This window comes from Nylanderia fulva, unplaced genomic scaffold (assembly GCF_048542155.1).
Source record: "Nylanderia fulva isolate GAGA-0341 unplaced genomic scaffold, ASM4854215v1 Scaffold30, whole genome shotgun sequence".
Classification (NCBI taxonomy): Eukaryota; Metazoa; Arthropoda; class Insecta; order Hymenoptera; family Formicidae; genus Nylanderia; species Nylanderia fulva.
In genome coordinates this window covers 505638-527772 of record NW_028190369.1, presented here as the reverse complement: position 1 = coordinate 527772, position 22135 = coordinate 505638, and the positions used below count along the sequence as shown (strand labels likewise).

General features: G+C 36.5%; 1 protein-coding gene across 1 annotated transcript in view; it reads left to right on the top strand.

The window, feature by feature from the left end:
• The window catches only part of MESR6 (misexpression suppressor of ras 6), a 593526-nt gene extending 571877 nt beyond the window's left edge, over positions 1-21649 (top strand). The window contains exons 7-8 of the mRNA XM_029302390.2: positions 19394-19612; positions 21442-21649. Of these exons, the coding sequence (XP_029158223.1) occupies positions 19394-19612; positions 21442-21577 (355 nt within the window). The 3' untranslated portion in view covers positions 21578-21649. The remainder of the gene's footprint in view (positions 1-19393; positions 19613-21441) is intronic.
• The last annotated feature ends 486 nt before the right edge of the window (positions 21650-22135 follow it).

Genomic DNA, 22135 nt, shown 5'->3' with positions numbered 1-22135 from the left:
TCTATTTATAAAAATAGAAGAATTTTGTATTTCTAATATATTAAAAACATGAAATTCTTTTTTTTTGTTTTAATAACATCAAAATTAGCATTATCTCAATATTGACGATTGGCTTATATATATGCTCAATCTATAATTCAAAGAAACGCGACTTCTAATTCATTTTGCATAATGAAAGAGCACAGATTAACCTATCATCATGTTCCGACTGCTTTAATCAATTCTGCCACGAGTAAGCAGACATGTTGTAAGATATATCGGAAAGTCGCGATGCAGAAGCATGGCGCTGTATGTGCACGAAACGAATAGAGACGAATCTGAAGAAGAAAGTACAGAAAGAGGAGAGCGGGACGGAAAACAGGAGGGTGGTTTGGTTAGGTAGTTGGGTACTCGGAAACTCGCGGAGACCCCCTAACGAGCTCTTTTCTTCCCTTCCTATTTATTTCTGTTCCTTATTTAACCAGTCCCCACTAGCTATTCTCCGTCCTCCTTCGTTCCTCGTTTCAGCCTCCTTTCAGCGAAACACTGAAAGTCCTCTTTCTTCGATGCAGCGGCGGAATCCATCCTTGAGCGGGGACCAAGAACTGCTTGAATAGGAGGAGAGAAAAGCATGGAGCAGATATATATGTTGTAAATATACATGACAAAATGGCAGAAATCTTGCAATTGATCTTATAATAAAAATCATGATTCGCGAAATTTTAAACACGCGCAACTATTTAAATTAAAATATAAAGTCATCTTATTATTATTTGTTCATTAGTAAAGTTCACGTTTTTATAATTGAATAGAATTATATGTATAGTTATAGAAAAAAAATTAAATATTATATATAATATTAGAATGTCAAATTTATATTTATTTTATCAAGTATTATTGTCTCTTCTCAAATTTATCTTGGCTTCAAATAATGAACGAAAACTGAGCAAGAAATATATAAAACTAATCAGATATAATCATAATTTATAGCTAATTTCTATCAAATTTATCGCATCGCCACGTGATCACTAATCTTTCAAAGATAATATACATGTATACATTTTTATTTCTTGACTTTTATTGAGAAAATAATTGCAGCCACATGGAAATGATCATAATGCTTCTCTCTCTCTTTCTCTCTTTCTCTTTAATCCTCGTAAAAATCAACATTTTTATTAATGATTTCACATGCTATTATTTCTCGACGTAGGTGAAATAAAAAATGGCGCTCTCGCGACTTTGCCACCCCGATGTACCCGCGAGGGGTGCCATGGGGGAGGGTAGTGCGACGAGGTTAGGCGAGATGGAAGGAGCGATGAGGGTGCGACTGCACGAATAAAAATGCCCCGTTTCTGAAGGGCGGTGGGCGGAATTGGGTAGCGTGTTCCAACGACTTGTGATCTGATCAATAAGCCGGCATAGGGGATTATTTCGCGGCATGACTTTTTTGTATATGCGCGCGCGTTCTCTCGCGAGTGCGTATCTACACTAGAGGTTTACATTAATGGTACATACGAAGACATTTTTCGAATCCTTATCAAAATTTATATCAAAAAAATTAGTGTGATATTGTAAATAATTAATGATGAAACAATAAATATTTGATATAACGTCACTGCATTAAATAATGCATACAACAATTGCTGACAATAATTTTTACAAACCTTATTAGTCATATTATAAAAATATTCTATTTTTTTGGTAAAAGATGGATTAATATATTAATATATAAAATATATTAATGTGTCATAGTATACAGAATTTATCTTATCACACTTTTATTACAATGCATAGAAAAATTAAAGTATTATTGTAACGATTTAATAATATGAAATCAAGAATAATTATGCCCTTACTTTTGAAAAATATTCATCAAATATTCATATAAAATGTAAATATCTCTCTTTCTGATCCTCCCGCTCAATAATAAAAGGACTCATCCATTTGGAGGTGAGGAGCCCCAATATCACTCCGGTGCTTTTGCAAGATCGGAAGAGTATTCCGGCGCGTTTCAATCGCCGGTACGGCGCGACTGAAAGAGGGCCCTCGTTTTGCATACGCGTGCAATCTCAGCGTCTTTTTTTCGGGAAAAGGACTTTGCGCGCTGGGGAAATGAGACAACGATGCGCGCGCGCTTACGAAATCCCTCAGAACGTGAGGCACTTGAAATCCCTTGGTCTGGGTTTGTTTGGACGCGCTTGCGGCGAATCTCGCATCCTCCCTCTTCCCAGCCACCTCTCTCCCAATTCACCTCATTGGTTAGACAAGGAATGACGAGAATCGGGATGGCTTGGACGAAGGGACGGAAGCGGCGAGCATTATGGGAATTGGATTTAAAAGCACTACACTTCAGCGATGCCGCGAAACGAAAACATTTATCATCCGCGAGCGCGCCAGATTGTTTGTGTCTCCAGCTTACGCGCGAATTGCTTCAACCGTCGCCCGCCTGCGAAAATAAACCGAGATCTGGTGAATATTACGGCGATGGGAATTTCCTTATCGTCCCGAAGCGCGTTAGCGTTCGGCCATCAGAATTCCCGTCATTGATCCTATCATGATTGTGAACGCCACCGAGCATATTTTTCTGCGAAGGCATTTTCTTGCGCTTGGAATTTTGCAGACGATGAGTATTTTTTTATTTTTGAACGAAATTATATATGCGTATCTATAATAATCAAATAATTACAGGAAATTAAAAAAAATTATAACCCTTCGTTTACTAACGATTTCAAAGTATTCCTCAACAAATTTAATTTAAACTCATTAGAATGCGTAACGATATCTATATCGTTAACGGATATTTAACAACAGTACGATAAATGCGAGGAAAGATACGGCAGTCGTGGGAAAGAAATAAAGGGAGGTAGCCGCTAGTTTCTTAAGTGGAGCGAAGCGGCAGAAGCTGGGAAAAGTAGCGCGCTGATAATTTAGCAAAAGAAAATATCGTATTGTACCTCTTGCGCGGAGTCATCATTATATCCAAGCTGGCATTATCTATCAAGATGAGGGTGGTGAGAGGGACCGACTGATATAGAAAAAGAAAAGGGAGGGAAGAAGTAGAAAGAAATAAAAAAGAGCGTTCTTTGTGCTATGAACAATAATCGTGAGCGAACAACTCGACGCCTGTGACTCATTTCACGTTTCGTTGATCATTCTTCGCAACTCCGCGCTCTTGTAGATTGTGATATTATTCTTGGATCCTCGTGTCGCGAACAGTATAAGATATTTTATAGAAAAAGTAACGTATTTAATAAAATATAAACAAATGGAACATAAGCATTAACATTCTGGAGTTTTATAAAATATATGTTTTTTAATTTATATTTCTCTCTTTCTCTCACGTATAAGACTTGCTCTCTTCAACATATATAATTGCACACCATCAATAACATATTTATATATGTAGCAGATTTATACTGTTTTTTTTTTTTTTGCAACATTAAAAAATATAGGAATAATTTAAATATTAAGTATGCACGAAATGAAGAATATAATATGATAAAGAATGTAATATCTTTTCATTCACATGTTTAATGATTCTTATGAGCACTTGGAATAAAATTGATCTCGCAGATGTTTCATATATCACGAGCGTGCACTAATACATATGGCGGCTTGTACATTGCTCGTGGAATATTAATGCGAAACCGCAAAGGGATTACAGAGACGAGAGAGGATGGCATCGAAATAAATGTTACGGCAGGAGGTGGAACGTTCTTATACCATCGTTATATTAAAATATAGCAATAAGTAAGGTTTACTCGGTCTTCTCTGACTGCCTTCCATCGACGTCAGTTCGCCACCCATAATGCTACCCTCACCCTCGTAAATTTTCACTGAGTGAAAAACGTCCGCGATATTGTCTGCATATGGCACGAAAAAATTTATATCTAGAAAACACGCCAAATACATTTTAAAAGATACTGAATTAGCATTTTAATAATAATTCGTCAATATAATAATGTGAATATAAATTTAATATTTTATATATGTGTAAATATTTTCATGTATACACTTTTAACATTTTATAATGATTAAGTAATGCAATAAAAGTTGCTAAATAAATATTGTTAAAAAAAAAAATATATATATATATATATATATATATATATATATATATATATATATATATACACGAAGGTGAAGGAACTCGAAGAAGGTTACGGAGAAAATCAGGACAGTTGAATACTACGAGGAAACCTGTTATCTCAGGTCAGGGACTAATTACTTGATTACGTAATTGCCTCCCCACCCTGACAGCAACCCTCCCGCGGTCCGTCGTGGTCGACAAACCCTCACTGATTCATCCCTAACCGCGTGATCCTCGTCCTAACAATCCTCCCGAAAATAAAATTCGTTCCCTTAATATCAAATTAATCTTTCGAAGAATTATCTTATATCTTTGCAATTCTAATTTTATCCTACTTATCTTGAATGAACATCTTATGAACGTTACAAAAAATGAAAATGTATTTAAATAGCATTAACAAAATTTTTTTAATCCTTTGTGAAATTACTTTATAAATCTATGCTTTATATAAATTCATTTTTAAATTTATTATTCGATAGTAAACTAAAAATGTATATTGTTTCATAATGTTTAGCTGAACAATTAAACAGAATTGGCTATAAATATTCTTATCTTGAAATTTCATTTCATCGTTGTATATTAATAGAGACATTTTGAATATTCAGATAAAAATACTTGTGTAAATTTCAAAATTATTGAAAGGTGATTATGTGTGAAAAAAGAATTTTTAAAATTTTGTTTTCGCTACATATAAACGAATGCAATTAATTTGAATACAATTGATAAAAAATGGTGTTTTTTCACTTTTAATTTGATTTCTACGCAATAAATGTTTTAAAAATTTACAATGGCATGTATGGTATATTGCTCGTAATTATATCACTCATTGTTCAAAAATTACTAAATTAGTACATTGCGGGTGATATATGCACATAAAAAAATATATTTTTATTTCAATAAGATTTTAAAGCTTATTGAAATAAAAGTGAAAATGAGAAATAAGAAAAATCCTCTATTTAGATAAACTAGTAGAAAAGAATCTTTTGAAATTTTCGCGAAAATGCGCATTTGATTAATCTTCAACGTCCCATTTCTGACCTTAGAACCGTTGACAACCACATAAGCGACCGTATTTATGCATAACCAACTTTCTATGAGGTTTGTCGTCGTAGCGTCGTAGGAGCCGCGGGGGTGTACGGGGGTAAGTGAGGGGTGGCACGAGGATACCATGGTGGTGTGTTGCTCTATCTGACGACGCTCATGGAGCTCGTTAGCGTTGCCCGTGGCAACACCCTTACTTCGTCGACCCGTACTCTCGACCACCAAGCCACCCCTCGCCTTACAAGAGGCGGAATGGGGGTGGGGATGCCGTGAAAGAAGAAAAAAATATCTTGCAGGGCGCATGCGTCGTTCGTTCGCCATCGCGTCATGTGTGCGCGATTCGCGGCGAGGGTGAGGACACATGGGGGGGAAGGCAAGGCACAAAGAAAAATTCGGGGGTGTCTGGAGCTGGGAGGAGAAAGAGAAAAAGAGCGAAAAAAACATGCGGGGGTTGAAAGAGGTCTGTATGGCTGTTTAACGAGACGCTTTGAACCGTACTGCTCACGCTTACCAAGATTTAAGAATGTATGTCGCGAATTGTGCACATTTTGATGAATTAATTACGAATTCTCTGTTAGCTCTCGCAGAGTTCTCTCATTTCAAACACAGTGTCTATGATCTATAAACTTTTCGACGACATTTCTTTTTGAAAAAACTGAAAGAAAACAAGTTTAACTTGCTCCTAATATTCCAAATCGTAATCAATTTATAATTGATTCGTCACTATATTATTTGAAAATGGAGTTTATTGTAATTTTAGAAAAGCACATTTGTAGTTTATGTCAATTATAATTCTTACTGATTTCTTAAATTTTTCATTTAGCAGACTTAACATAAAGTTTATAGATTTATTTACAATATTGTCTCAACACTCTGTATGTATAATATACAATCCTATATTGCAAACATTGCCGCATCTCACCATGTGTCTTCCAATAGTGGTACACTGAAATCCGAAGCAAAATTAAACTTGAAACGAGCGCGTGCGCGACATCGCGAGCAGAAAAACGTCGTCGTGTGCCTAAATTAAATTTCAACGGCGTCGTATCATCGGGCGAGTCTCGTCGAAGTTAAACAAGAATATCTCAACACGCTATACAACGTCATACGGCAATTTTATGCGACAGGGACGCGAATGTTGCGGAAGAGAAGCCGAAGGGGCCGGACATTGGAATTAATAACAAAGTAATTCTTTATTGCGCTCAAAGATAGACCGGTGATATTAATAATGGCGTTCGTTGCTCCTATACCATGGGGATTTCATTAAAAAGCGTGCGGATCTCGGAGAGGGAAAGAGAGAAGAAACGGTGAGGTTTCGCGGGAGAGGGTAGCGAAGCGAACTAAGCGAGGAAAAGAGAAAGTGACAGGAGAAAGGCGGGAAAGCGGAGAGGAGAGCGAGAGAAGTGCTGCGTAAGCTTGAGCCAGATCCGCTTAGGGGATGTAATTAAAATCGGAAAAATGTGTTTAATGAATATTCATTTGTGCCTCGATCTGCGATATTAAACGGGCTTGGCTCGTTTCGCATATTGCCATACCGCCCCTTCGCTAGAGCGGCACGCGGCCGATTAAAGAGAGGTGGCGAGGAGGACAAGAAGTGGTACGAAGAGAGACAATAGACGTAGCGCGATGTATAGCGATTGGGGCGAACCGCGGTGTTGCGTGCTTCGCTTTCATTTTATTTTGCAGTCCTTTTTTACGACAATATTTCTTCGCGCCCGTTTAGAATCTATCGGCCGGATGCGTCGCGGCGCGATAAAAATTCACGCGGCTTGAAAAATGACTCGTGCGCTGGCCACCACATCGAAAGATCGAAACCGCAACCCCGATACATTTATCGGCGAAATTGTAGCCAAGTTATTGGCACGTTTATGGAAAGGTCCGCCTGGTTTCGAGATAACCTCCGGAAGATAAGGTAATAAAAGGCGTGGCTACACTTTATACGTGTAATTCTCTCTTACACATCGAGTAAAAAATTGAAAAAGTTTGCACGTGTAATAGTTTCTAGCTAAGTAATGTTTGCAACAAATTCACGAAAGCTAATCAAACTAAAGAGAATAATATACTCTTTATATTTTTTATTATAGTAAATATAATTGTAAACAAATATTTATATATATCTGCCTTTTATTTTTCTAATTTGACAATTGTTAATTTGTATCCGTGCGATATAAAAAAAAGAGATACGATGCTGTTACGTACTGTGGCTTATGCCTGATTAAGGAATTCAGAACCTGCTCCGATCTTCGCTTCGGCATTCATCCGAACTCTCCGGGTATTCTAGCCGTATCCTCGATTTTTCTCGCGACAACGAGGTCATGCGAAAGCACCTCACGTAGAAAATCCATCCGCTCGCTCACCTTCACGTGCCTTCGCCATCCGAGCGTTCCGTCTCTCTCTCGCACCCCATCCGCCTTTCTACCCTTTTTCCTCGCGACGTTTCATTTCCAGCGGGGCCGCGCGATTTCGGGCGCATAAATCGCCACGAGCCAGGAACAGAAAACACCCGTCTTCTTCCATCTCTTGTTCCTCTTTCTTCACCGGTTCTTCGTCTTCTTCGAGAGTCGCGTCTGCATCCCTCCGTGTCCCGCTTTTCTCGCCTAGAGGGTACTAGAGCCGGAGGTGGGCGAAAGTTTCGAACGAATTTGCATGTCGCTCTCCTAACGATTTCCTCCTTCGAGGAGAGAACTCGGGCTTCATCTCGTTTATCGATAAAAGAAATGACGTTGAATAACGCCTCCTCTTCGTTACCGTGCGAGATACTTTCAATAATGCCGCGGCAGATTGCAAGATTTGCAACACGACAGGTTATTACTTACAGGCTTATGCCCACCGAATTCCGAATGATTTAAATTCTACGGTTTATATAAATTTCTTCTCTCTCTAACGCCGGTCAAATTCATCTCGTTTCTGTGAAAATAAAATTTTAAATTACAGAAAGCCTCACGAATTTTTGTGTAATACCTATACTTAGCGGATTCTATTGCATTATTTATTATTGAAATGTTTCGCTCGTGTTTCCTAAATAATAATTTTAATAATTATTTTACTTCCCAAACAACAATTGAACAGGTATAAACCACTACACGAGATGCCTAAATTATGTCGCGAGTCTTTTTAAAAACATATTTGTATATGAAATATGTATATATTTTTTTTTTGTCAACGCCAATATTCGAGTTTAATTTTATTACTTCAAAATGATATATTACAAAAAAATGTATTCACATAATTATATTCCATCGCAAATTCCGTTAATGAATTATTTCGTGTATTCTCGAGCGATTTTTCGAAAAATAGCGTCTCGCTTTTCAGCAAAAAAATTCCCCGTATCTCGTTGACACGGGACCTCCGCATGGGTACCATTTTGCCCTTCTTTTTCCCCTTTCCGTTGTCCCACCCGCGCTGACGCGTTCTCTCCACCCCATAGATCCCCTCTAGGTGCGTTTATCTTCCATACCCTATTGATCCGTAAGTGATGGTGCCCCGGAAGGTGGAGGGTGACGGAGGCGGGTGGATCGGGACGGGGAAGGTGGTGGTTTTCACAAGGGAGGAAACAGGGAGATCGAACTCTTGCGAGCGCGGATCGTACGATTAGGTCGTCGAGAAGTAAGAGAGCAAAAGGGAGCGAGAGAGAGAGACGAGGATGCCCTAAAAACCGAGCTCGCGCGGAATGAAATAATAATATTAAGATGGATAGAGAGAGAGAGAACGGGACTCCAAGTCCCGGGATGTGGGATGGAGATAGGGAGGTAATACGGACCGGCGGCGGCTGACAGTGACGCAAGAAGCTTTTTCATCATTTCCAAACCGTCCTAACTTCACCCTTGGAACAGCCCAGAGCGAATCCATACGCGGCCACCCTCACTCCTCTGTCTCGAGATATTCTCGTAGGGGATTTCCTTCTTCTTTCCGTATCCAGGTGGATACGCACAAGTCTGTATCCTGGTAGTATTCGCTCGATATCCCAACTTGAACAAGACGTGAAAATAATTTCACGAAGAAGTAAAACGCGCACGAATATTTCCCACGTTTATTTCAAATTATCAACGTTAGCTTCAAAAAGCATATGGATAATTTTGCATGTCAAATACAGCTGAATAGGAAATTTTAATTATATAACACGCTCTGCATTATATATTTTATAAAACTAATAAATCTTTTGAAAAATATATTTGATTCATTTTACATTTTCAAAAATTCATCAAATAATGTGATGCGGTTATATATTTATTTTAATATGTATCAAAAATATACATATTGTTAATAATTTTTACATAATATCACCAAGAGTATTGAATTATAAATGTGCTTTTAATGCACCTTAATGTTGATACTTTTTAAAAGTTATTAAATATTTGAATATATAAATTTTATCTATAGCAAAGAATACATGATTAATATGCACACATTATTAAAATTAAATAATTAATAATCAATAATCCAAAATTTTTTAAGAATTCATAAAGATATTTTTATGCAGATTATACTTATAACTGTTACAATTATTCGAGATTATCGATATTATTCGATAAAACCATAAAAAATTTTATTTTATGCTTTTTTTTATCAGTAAAAAATGTTACACGCATGAATAATGAATAATTATCTTCAGAATAATATTCTCGGCACTCGAACACTTTGCAATTTAGTCTTTTTCTATACTATTTATATCGTAATAATTATCAAAATTAAATTTGCGAACTAATGTCACGGAGAGCAGAGCGAAAGAACGAGCGGAAACGCGGTTCGAATACGCGTGTCGAACTGAAAGTACAGCAGGTTCGAAAGCATGAGGCCCCCACTGGCCCGCTTCTTCCCCTTCGCTACCTCCTTCCCGGGGCCTGGATTCATGCCCAGTTTTTATCGCGACGCTTTGTTCTAATTCTACGACACGACCCCTCGTGCATACATCACATCACAATGTGTCGTTTTTTTCCTGTTCCGGCTGGCTCGTGTAATGGGCCCCTTGTATACGACTACCATCGGGACGCGTCTCCTTCAGGACCGTGATTACGGGGGTAACTAAGAATAACGTCCGGAAATCTTATTTACGCAATCCTCATTATTCCATGCAGTAAAGTAGTATGAAAATTAAATTATTGTACCAAATTTATAATTTTAAAAAATGTTGAAGTATGAAAAAATTGTAGCCGGAAGAGTTACTAATATATCAACAATAACACTAGATTGGATGTACTTAATATTATTTTATTTTACTTTTTTATATATCACTAATAACAATATTAATAAAAAAATATTATATTAATTTGATCGAACACACGAATAATGTACAACCATAAACGTAGTTCAAATAAGAATACGATAAAAAATTTGAGAGCAATATACATACATACGAAGGCCCCGATGTCATTCAGTTACGGTTCTGGTTCGCTTCTTATTTCATTTGCATACTTACTCGCGATCGTGCCTGAGAATTCAAACGATATACTTTTACGAAAGCACGGCGGAAGATGAGACCCTTTGAGCGACAATATCCGGATCCCTCCTTATTTCTTTTTTTGTAACACGTATGCACACACGCGCGAGAATTCTTTCTTGATATACGGGCTCGATAATTCGTGCGAAGTCACGTCGCTACCGGGGGCTGACACTCGCTAGATATAAAAGCTTTCGTGGTCCACACACGGGATCCAATATGCGCGGCATTAATTTTTCTTAATAAGAACCAAAGATGAGTAATTGCTCATCGTGTATTTGCGAACCTTCGCTCACCTTGAAGGGGAAGAAAACGACAGGGATATTTAGCATATTAAAGCAACCACCCGCCGAGCATTGGAATACTGTGCAACTGTTCTGGGGCGAAAATGTTGGGAAGAAATCTGTGTTAGTTATATCATTTGCCCCTCGAAGGACAGTAACATATTTCACATTTTTCTTTCAAAGATATTTGATGAAGCACACTTGTAAAATCGATATGGAATAAATGAAAAAATAACTTGAACGTTTATTGCCGTTTTATTCTCGAATAAAGTAAAAAATATATATATATGAGCACGACATAAAGGATTTTAGAGAAAAAGAGAAAGAACGAGTAAGAATGAGTATAAATATCCAGGACGATTGTTGGAGACAAAACCGTATCGCGAAAGAAAAGAGGCGAAAGAGCGAGGAAGTCTCCACCTCCACCCTTTCCGTCAAGTCACGGCCATTGCAGAGCACAAGGATAATTGCATTAATTTATTCCCGATCCGCCACAGAAATTCTAGATCCTCCGGGCTAATTACGTTATTAAAGGACTCTGCCACCCCGTACCATCACCCCACCGGGATTACGGTTCCCGATAAAATTCCTGGAGGAGCAAAACGCGCCCGACCTCCCGCCGTCGCTCCTTGACACTATTAAATCGCGATTTGCACGAATCACGGCCTGTAGGTAGAGGTTTATGCCGATATGGCGAGTAATATTCAAGAGTTTTTTAAAACTGTTATTACGGCCTGTCTGACTCTCGAATCATAATCGAGCGCGCACAGAGCGACAAAAGGGAGGTTCGTTAAGCCGTTCGTTCCTCTAGAAACCGCTGATTGTACGCAATTACGAGGCGAGCCGCTGATCGAAGAGCCCACGCCATCGCGCTAATCGTTAATTTGGAGATGAAGACTTCCCGATAGACCAATTAAAACTTTTGTCTATTTAGTCGTTTCGTGGGTATTCTATATTCCTTTAAGCTTATTAAATTCAAAATATGAAGAAATTGTACATATATGCTTCAGTATTATTTCAATCTCGATTTTAATGACTAATGCGTTCAAAATAATTTGTATTTTTTTTTTTAATATATTCCGAAAAAATTATTGTTGCACAACTTTGATTTTGATTTTCACAGCATTAAATCTTTTTATATTTAACTTGAAGAGAGAAAAGTTACGAAAAGATTTTTACTTTTTTTATCAATAATTTGTATTGAATAGTTATATTTTATAACTTTATATATTAGATTATTAAAATAAAATATGCATTAGATCATTAATAAGAAATCATATATTTGGTGTATTCTCTGTAAAATAACAGAGATAAAGTGCGAGAAACTCATTTATAACTTTAACAACATTAAGAAAGACGTGAATAAGTAATAAATATCTCTATTAACGAAAGTGAATTAATCAGACAGCGTGAGACCTTTTGCTTCCTGTTCCAGCCGACGTCGCAAGTTTCTTTTAAGACAGCTGATGCTGATACAGCAGCAGGGTTTAATTTGCATAGAGGCCCCATATAGAGTGAGGCTAACTTGATCATTTTACTTTTCCGAGAGCAACATTGCTCCCCTTGCCTGAGTAATACGCAAGTTTTATAATTAGAAAGGGCTGTTTTCATGTAAATCTGTAATGGTAGCTGAAATATATCTCGCGGATATTTTATCCGGTGTGTCATATTTCAACTTGTAATCTTTACGAATATTTAGATGCGATCAACAGCATTTGATATGATTTTAAGAAGCCAATAAATAATTAAAAAGTTTCTTTACATAGCTATTTTTTTCTTTACTAACAATCTTAATTTTCTCTTTTTTTAATAACATTTTTTAAAATTAATTAATTAATCCTTTTTAACAATATAATTATTACAATCGTAATAACTAATTACGAACAAATGTCAAATAATTTTTTTCATTAATAATAATCTATTGAAAATAATTATTCTTAACCGATTAAAGAAACTCGCGAAGCTAAATCAAAGTATAAAATAGACATGCAAAAAATGACGGCAAGAAAAACATATACGGAAGAGGGGCGTAACCTGGGAAGTAAAACGGCGGATAGAATAGGATACATCAGAACAAAACGGACTACCGGAATTTCTAATGAAGTGTGTGAACTTCGACCCGGTTTCGACGCATAACCTAATTAAGTCCGGAACGCGTATGCAAATTTTCGCGCAGCGTGACGCGCCGCGCGTTGAAACCGACCCCCATCGTCTTATTTCCTTTCTCTTCTTTCTACTGTCGCGCCCCAACGTGTTACAATACCGTCGACTTTGGCTTCGCACGCATTCGCAATTGTACGCGAATTCGACCGTTAATTAATTAGAAGTCTTTGCGGAGAAAGGGTTCTGCTGGTGGAATACCGTTACAAAATCCCCGGCTGTTCGCACAAACGAGTCAATAATTCACGAAGGAATTGAGCTTCTATATAACTCTCAACCCTTTGGAGATTTTGCGTACAATCTTTCAATAGAAACTGCATTATTTAAATTAAATTAAATTTTTTAATCGAACCAGATTAAGATTTATAAAGAAGAAAATAAGTAATATAGACTCACTAATAAGTGATTGATATATTGAAACGTGGATATTTATGTAATTATATTTTGCAAGTATATCGCGCTTCTTTACATTGTAGAAAATTTATCAGCAATTATACCAATTTTTTTTTTTACTTTAAAATACAGTCTATCAAAAAATATATCGGACGCGCTCTCTTTTTCTCTTTCTCTTTCTGTCGAAATGAATTTTTGCGAACAAATTCCGTGCAAGACAAATCGTAGTAAAAAAGATTGACCTGTGCTTGACACAATGTCAATGGTCTTTTCAACTTCTGCCGCGACACATCGGTGGCAACAGTGCAACCTGCCTGTCCCACAGTGCAGTTGAATGCATCCAGTATCGACAATACATCCGAACCGTTCGATGGGGATGAATATCATCTATTGATTGGTGGTATGGGGCGGCCCCTTAGGATCGTTTCTCGATGTAGACGTGTACCTGCTGCGGCCCCAAGCACATCCCATTCTACCTGCGAGTATGCGCCAAATTATCGTGTTCCGAATGGCACGTGTCACATGACAGGTATCCGCATGACATCAACAACTCGATGAAAGCTTTCAGTAATGGGTACTGTTAATTGCAGAACAGCAATTTGTATAACTTTAGATTTTGATTTAAGAATCACTCAAAATGATGTTATTACTTTCTTATGCTCTATTAGATCTCTTTCGACTAAAAAATCACTTTTGGTATCAATATATAATATATGAAATATCAATATATAATATATTCTCTTGTTATGATATGATACGATAAGTAATTTCTTTCGAATCTTTTCTACTCTATATTATTACTATGAAATACATACATTGTAAAATTAATCTTTAAATCGAAAAATTTTTGTTTCATTGATTCATTCAATTAATTCTTTCAAATATACAATAATTAAATAAAATGTGTACATAGTCTTTCAAATATATTTTTATTATATATACATATATATTTCATATATTTTCATATATATTACATTTTATAATGTTATTTTAAATATCGATTAATTACAACAATTACTTATTGAATTTGATATCCATAGTTTAATTGAAATTATATATTCTGGCCAAAGAAAAATGATATAGATTGCTGACATTTAATACCCAACTGCAAGCAGTTTTCACTTCATTATCATCTCAGAGCATATGGTAATAGATAACGGAAATTTTTTGGGTCACGCATAATGAACGTTTGCCTTCGATCACACGCGTGAACGCAGCTGGGTCTATAGTCTATATCCATTATAGATCGGTAACTCGATATCGATGTATTTTCTTAACGCTCAGCAAACATTCGTGTAAAACAAGTTCGGTTACATCAGGTCAGAGGAAAGGTCGACCTCGAAGAAAGCGATACGTTTCTTGCGAAGGATCAATTTTAGGGTTATTACTTTTTTTTTACAATTTTTTAAATGAGCATCGTTGTTATTCTACATTTGTTGTCTGAGATATATGTGAATTCGATGATCATTTGAAGCGAACATTATTATAAAAGCATTCTTAATAACGTATGCAGGTATTAAATTGTATAATGATGCGCTTCTCGCGATAAGAGGACACGTGAACCCGCAGTATTCTAATGCAAGCTTAAAACGCGTATCGAGTATCAGTCGCCTCGGAGATCCCGAGATGGATCGCAGAAGTAGAAAAAGGACGAAGGATCCCTTGCATCCGGATACGTTCCTGTCCTGTCGCTCGTACGTCAACCCTCGTTGTTTTTTTGCCGCGCTCTTAATAATTGATCATCTGATTACGATACATTATACCCTCCCTACTCCGTTTCTGCTTTAGCGTATTGTCGGAGGGCATTATTCCTGCACCGAGAAAAGTAGTATCGGCGCAGATAGAGAGAAGAAGAGAGAAAGAGACAGGGTGAGAGAGGGAAACTTTTTCTTCCCGTCGCGCCCGGTGACGGACGGCCATTTGCATATAGGCCCCCTTATCGACAAACACACCGGGGGCGCCCTTCGTAATGAGGGCCCCTTCCCTTCGTTCGACGTCCCTCTTTCCTTTATTTTTTCAACGTGGACCGCCATTGTCCGTTAACTCATTCGTCGGGACAGTGTGGACCAGTAGTATCTCACTTCCTCTTCCTCGTTACTCTTGTCTCTCTTCTTCCTTCCGTCTCTCTCTTTCTCTCTCGTTTTTTCTTGCTCGTATTCCTTTTGCTCTCATTATACGAGGACGTAGGTTGTGTAAAAAAAAAGAGAGAGGAGTGGTGGAAAATAACAAAACTGGTCGGTCACATGTCGAAAAATATGAATCGTAGAGATAGAGGTGGTATGCGTTGGCACTAGTCTCTCGTGACATCTGCTTCCTGAAATAGGTAGAAAAAAAAAAAGAGTCCACAAAGAGTTCTCGCGATCGTTTTTGCAGCCGTATATAATTGTAGCCGTGACAGCACGTAGATAATATCCTGCCGCTACGATTGTTTTGTCCAGAAATAATCGTCAGTAATAAAAGACGAAAGATAAAATATTTCCTTCGACCTAACAAATCATAAACTATCACATACGGATTTTTTGGTTATTTTCATTCTCTCATTCTCAGCGAGATTTCAAAATATCCAATAACAACGCGTAAAAAGTTGTTTTTGTGATGAATGACAATATTGTAATCACAATTATTATTTGTCACAATTTTTTAGTTTTAATGTTAAGTGCTTCGATAGAAACATTTAAAATAAGTTTCTATTAAAATAAAATTTAATTAAAATTAAATAAATCATTAGCCATTACCTTAAAGACTATTTTGTGCATACATTCTTATATAAAATATTTTTAATTAGGCCTGCTTCAAAATGTATTAAAAGAAAATTTATTTATCAAGTCTACGCATGCGCACGCATAATAAGCTCCATTAAAACCAGTTACATAAAAGTATTTTTTACGATTAATGCATTATCGATATTATTAACAAGTTTCTGATGTAATATACACCTGGCATTTAAACATCGAAATTTTATGATTACCTGCAGCTTTCGAGCATCTTAAATTACGGATATTAAATTTGAATTACGCGAAGGAAATCATAGGGCTATGTGAACCTAGTAATTTCTCGCAAACCTCGAGATTCTTAATGGATCGCACTAACGATGCGATCTGAAAAATCGCTTCTCGAGATTGAATGTTTACGAAACATGCGTCGTTATAATATATTCCTGTGATGAGTGCAATAACTCATCTGTAATTATATCTATCAACGATGCCTAAACATCATCGATCATACTTCATCCCTTTCAAGGTTTTAATGAAATGTTTTAGTTGCTAAAACGTTGTTTGTGTAACAAAAAATATGATTAATAATATACTCAATTTTATCCACATATTATTACATTTATAATAACGAGCGATATTCTCATTTTATATTGCAGTTGTATTTATGTATCCCTTAAATAATTTGTACTAGATTTTTATAAACTTATCTCTAAGATTCTAAATATTAAGCGCGAAGAATTTTATTCCGTTACACATATAAAAAGAAAAAATAAAAGAAAAGGAACGTCTTCTCTCAATATTTTTATAATATTCCAAAAATATATCAAGTAAACAGGATGTCCACAAAAAATTCTCTTTTGCGTGGACAGACATAAATATATACATTAATTACAATATCATAAAATTGTTATATAAAAATGCATATTGCATTTTATTTTAAATATGATGAAATAATAACAGTTTATTATTCTTATTACAATATCTATATTTTGAGCTAATCATGTTTAGGAGACATGGTTTTCTCTCTGTATCATTCGCAGTATTATTCGCGTAGTTGCTCACGCAAAGACGCAAAACCGTCCGTGCTTTTTCGAGATCGATCGTTACCAGCATTATAACCAACTGTCAGGATAATCTGCGGTGAGAATCACGAGCTGTGATAGATATGAAGAAGCGGGCTCACGTGTGCCTGACCTGGAGGCGGCTATAGGGCAGGTGCGACTTTCAGGAGAATAATTAATATTCAGCGAGGAAAAAGTGGGCGAGAAAGGCCGACGATGGCCTCCTCTTATAAACAGTTGACGCGTTAGCGACTGAGACGAGCCGCTTGCTTGCTAGCCAGCACGCACCTGGTTCTACTGGTTCGTATATAAAGAGAAACTAAAAAGGCAAGAACACATCTTCTCTCTCAGCAATTACGCCCATTATGGACGGACGTTCGGTTACCGTGATCACCTAACCCGAGACCGCTTAACTTAATTCGAAAATTATGCGCTCAGCCATGCATTAGTGGTGAAATGATACGGCGTGGAGGACCTGCGTGTGTTTCCGTTATTAATACCGGAGGTGTCCCCTAGCCTTCTGGTGCATGCATCGTCTAATTTATGTCGATGGTAGAGCGCTTTATAGTATACTATCTTGTAAAGAACCTTGAGATCTGTTCTTATCAAAGTCTGCATCGATAAACGTGACTATATATTTATTAATTTCTCCTTCTCTCTATTTCCTAATTTGTAGTAAATAATGTTCGTAGAAAATCTTTTAACGAACATAATTTCGAATACATATATTTGCACAACTCTTGAATTTATTATCAAATACCCCATGATATTTGAATTAACATTGAATAAAGCGAACCAAGTTTCATTTCAACCTTTTTTTCTGCCGCTCCATCGCGATATCTTTGTAAGGTTCTCGGTATATATATATATATATCTACGAAATACTAATGATAATTATGGTAAGATCTACGCCGGTTTTTTGCAGTGTGATCAAACTGTCCCACCACGAGACAGGTTTACGATGTGAGCTCGCCATCGCGATTCCCGTACCGTCATCCCCAATGATATCATTATCGGTAATCTAAATAAAAAACAGATGATCGGCCCCTGCTTGTCAACGGAGATATCGTTCGATCGTGCCGCGTCAGGAATTGCAGCTGCAGAAAACGAGGAAAACTTGTGATCAGATAAGAGTAAAAGCAGAGGGCGGTATAAGGGAGTCATGGAGGGAGGGAGATAAAGAGCGCTCGTAGAGAGGAACGGAGAAGTACAAATTACGGGCACCCGGAACCGTTCTTGTGGCCGTGTTAACTTTCGTCGCGTGCCTTCGGGAAATACCTCAACTTTTGCAGCCACGTGCTATCGTTGAAGCATTATAAACTTTTCATCGTTCACCTTTGTCCTCCGTCTAGCCCTTCCTTAGCCCTTCCTTGCGCGCGCGCGTTTATGATGAAGTTTATAAATTATCTGTGTAATCACTTTTTTCAAACACGTCTTTATCGTTGAGAAAGTTTTTTTAATGCTTAATATTCTATAATAATTTTAATAAGTCTCATTGGCCTCTATTGCAATTGCAATAATTACACAATCAATATTTAATCAAATGACTAATTAGCTTGACAAAACACACACATACACATCTTGTAAATATATTCGCTATTAAAAAGACATGTTATGGTTATTCAGAAATATCGAAATTTATTATTGCTTCTTTCCGCAATTGATTATCTCGATATGAGTCTCGATAAGGATACGAAATGCCATTAATCAAAAATTAATGTGCAATTTGATAGTTTGTATATTGGGAGAGTTAACGAGTAATTTTATTCGTTATTAGATATTTATCATTATTTTTAAAGAACGGAATAAATCAATAATACACTTCTTTTGAGTTTGCAACAATATGCTGAAACACTGTTACCACAGAGATTGCATATTTTGACATTTTTTAAAATGTCGAGCGCATAGCCAAGTCTGCTTGCGGCGTGTTGCTTTCGCCGTCGAGCCCGCAACTGCCAAGTCCGCTCGCGACGTGTTACTTTCACAAACGAATGGCACAAAGAATAAAGAAAAAAGCAAAATACGTACGAAATATTATATAAATACTTTTATACAATACATTCTTATATGATATATTTGTAATATTTTTTTATATATTATGCGTATTTATTTAATTAAATTCTCCTTAGAAAAGGAGGCTTTCCATATCATGTTTTTTTTCTAATTGTAAGATTCGCGATTACAATTTCTAGCGAGCTATCCTCACGAGTCATGTAAATGTTTTACAATTTCAGATACGAAGCCGTGGATCGACTTTTTCAAGAAGTAACGAGCGCCTATAGAGATTCTGAGATCGATTGGATGCTAGTGTACAATGCAGGTTGCACTATAGATGATACTACTCTACCCGAGCACGTAACAGAACCCAACGATCTCGATCGCTTGATTAATGGAACATTCAGACTATTTTTGACGGCTCTTCCCACGTCTCCAACAATCGTCACCATAGCTAGGTAAGTCACTTCATCGAACAATTACAAAATTTCTTTTTTTATATGAGTATATTTATAGCTGATTTATAAAATTTTGTTTCTTGAATGTAATATTTTGATTTATATTAAAAAATTACTGTTATTAAAATTAATAAAATCGTGTTAATGTCTCAGATGTTGCATCATATTTTACTGAAAATATGACCTCATAATGATACGAATTAGCGATGTATTGGTAATTATAATTGCACGTGCAAGAATTGTTGTGAGAGGATTGCACAGCATCTTTAAAAGGATGGAAGGTCTGTGTTAATCGCAGTAGGTGACGTTCATGCGCGTACTGACGATTAAATGCTCGACTCGTACAAATTGATTTTAATGTACGGTTTCAACGGTTGAAATTGTATTGTCTTGCTTTTACACGCGTGAAACCGAAGCCCGCAATACCGCAGATGGCGCGGAAGAAGATGCTGGGAGGGCACGAAATAGAGAAGAAGGGCGGCTTACAGAAGCGACATAGCGGGGCTGTCCAAGGGGTGGGTTTAGGATCATGGGTATACCGTTAAGCCCCACCTTCCAGATGGGTTCCACATAGGGGTGCATAAAATCAAACCATCCAACTTTCACGTATCATAACTAGATGTCCCTGCTTTTGATTTCCTGAAATAGATGTTGTGTATTTTTTTGTCTCTCTATTTTGTTTCGTCATCTTCTAAAAATTAAGGCGAGTTAGCACGACGATATTTCTCTTGAAATTAAAATAATTGAATAATTCAGTATAATTTGGTTGTAAATAGAATCCTTAAACACGGACTTATTTGTATAAGAATAGTAATATACAATATTTGATATTTATGAAGACCGGCTAATATGTCTAAATATTATTTTAAAAATACATGTTAGTGATTACAGATTACGACATAGGTATATCAGTACAGTACTCATGAATGCATTAACTGTATGATGATAAATAAATATAAATGGACAATGAAAACTGCCTCGTCATACGACAAAAATCATATAAACATTGATATGAGAGAATATACGTTTAAATAAATTAAGGAGCAGAAACTTATATAACTATTTGTACTAAGTTTATTGGACGGCTGTTTTAGAATTTCATTTTCAAGGTTTAACGGAAATGTCTTGCTCGCGTGAAATACAAAAAAAAAATATTAAAGATAATATTTTATCGTAAAACATTTTTTTATTGTTATATAATATATATACTTAATTCCATATATGTATATAAAAGTAGTAACAAACTTTGAGAGAGAAATAATCTTGTAAGTGGTAACTTGGCGCCATCTCGTGATAAATGCACGGAGATTCTGCTGAAACTTCCGGCAGAGACTAAAAAAAATCGATTCTACCCCATTCGACGTATTGCCACCCCTTGCTGTCCCCAACCCTCATTTCAGCACATTAGTTTCCGGGGGAGACGCGGTAACGCCGCCGGATATCGCCTCTGGACAGTTTGCAGTTTCTCTCGTAGTTTGCCAAACGGCGATTAAGAGACAAAAATTGACGAGGACGAGAAAACAAAAGAAATATTGAATCACTAGGAAAGTGAAACTGATGAAAGTAAAAGAATTGATGATCATAGAAAAAAATAATAACGAGAATAGCTATGTAAGAGGACGATTTTTTTCTCAAAATGTACGAAAAGGAAAAGTTATAATAAAGCTTCTTAAAATTAAAAGATTCGGAATAATGGCATATTATCACATAAGTGATAAGATATTTTAAATCTTCTAAAAGTCCAATCTTTTAAGTCTTTCTAAAAGTCTAACAAGTTATTATTCTTAGCTGTAGCCTTAAATAACTTGATAATATTTCTTGTCTTGCAGATCTAGCGAAGATGATTATACTCCTCTCGAAAACGTCGATCAAATTCAAGTTGACGTTCTCGATCAACTTCGCGAACGACTGGGCCCGGAAATAGATGTTAAATTGATATATCAACAAGATGAAGAACAACAGTAAGTCCTGAAAAGAACTTATATGCTATTGCTTTGAAATTTCAATTTTTCAAATAAAAATATATATTCATATCAACATGTGGGGGATATTTTATCCAGTTACAATTAAGTATAAACGTGTATCAAATCTGTATATCTTAATCTGAATATGCTTATCACAATTTTTTATAAGAATTTAATAACAAGTTAATATTAATGATTATAAATAAATCAAGACAGATAATGTCATTTACTATTCAATGAATAGAAAAATTTCAATATTTAATCTATAGACCGATATTCGAGGTTTTCTTGCGCGATCGCACATTCGTTTCTCGTAGCAACCACGACATTTCAGACGGCTCGTATTATTCGAAGCGCGTCTCTCGCGTGAATCTCTCGAAGATCTGAAGATCGACACGAAGAAGGGACGTGGCGAGTCTTTGATCGGCGATTTACATAGGATCGGTGCCACTGGTCCACTGGTGGGACGCGAATACAATGCCGATATGCGAAGGTTGTCGCTTTTTTTTTGCAACGGGGGCAAAGTGTCCCCTCTCGATCCTTGTCGATCCTCGTAGCA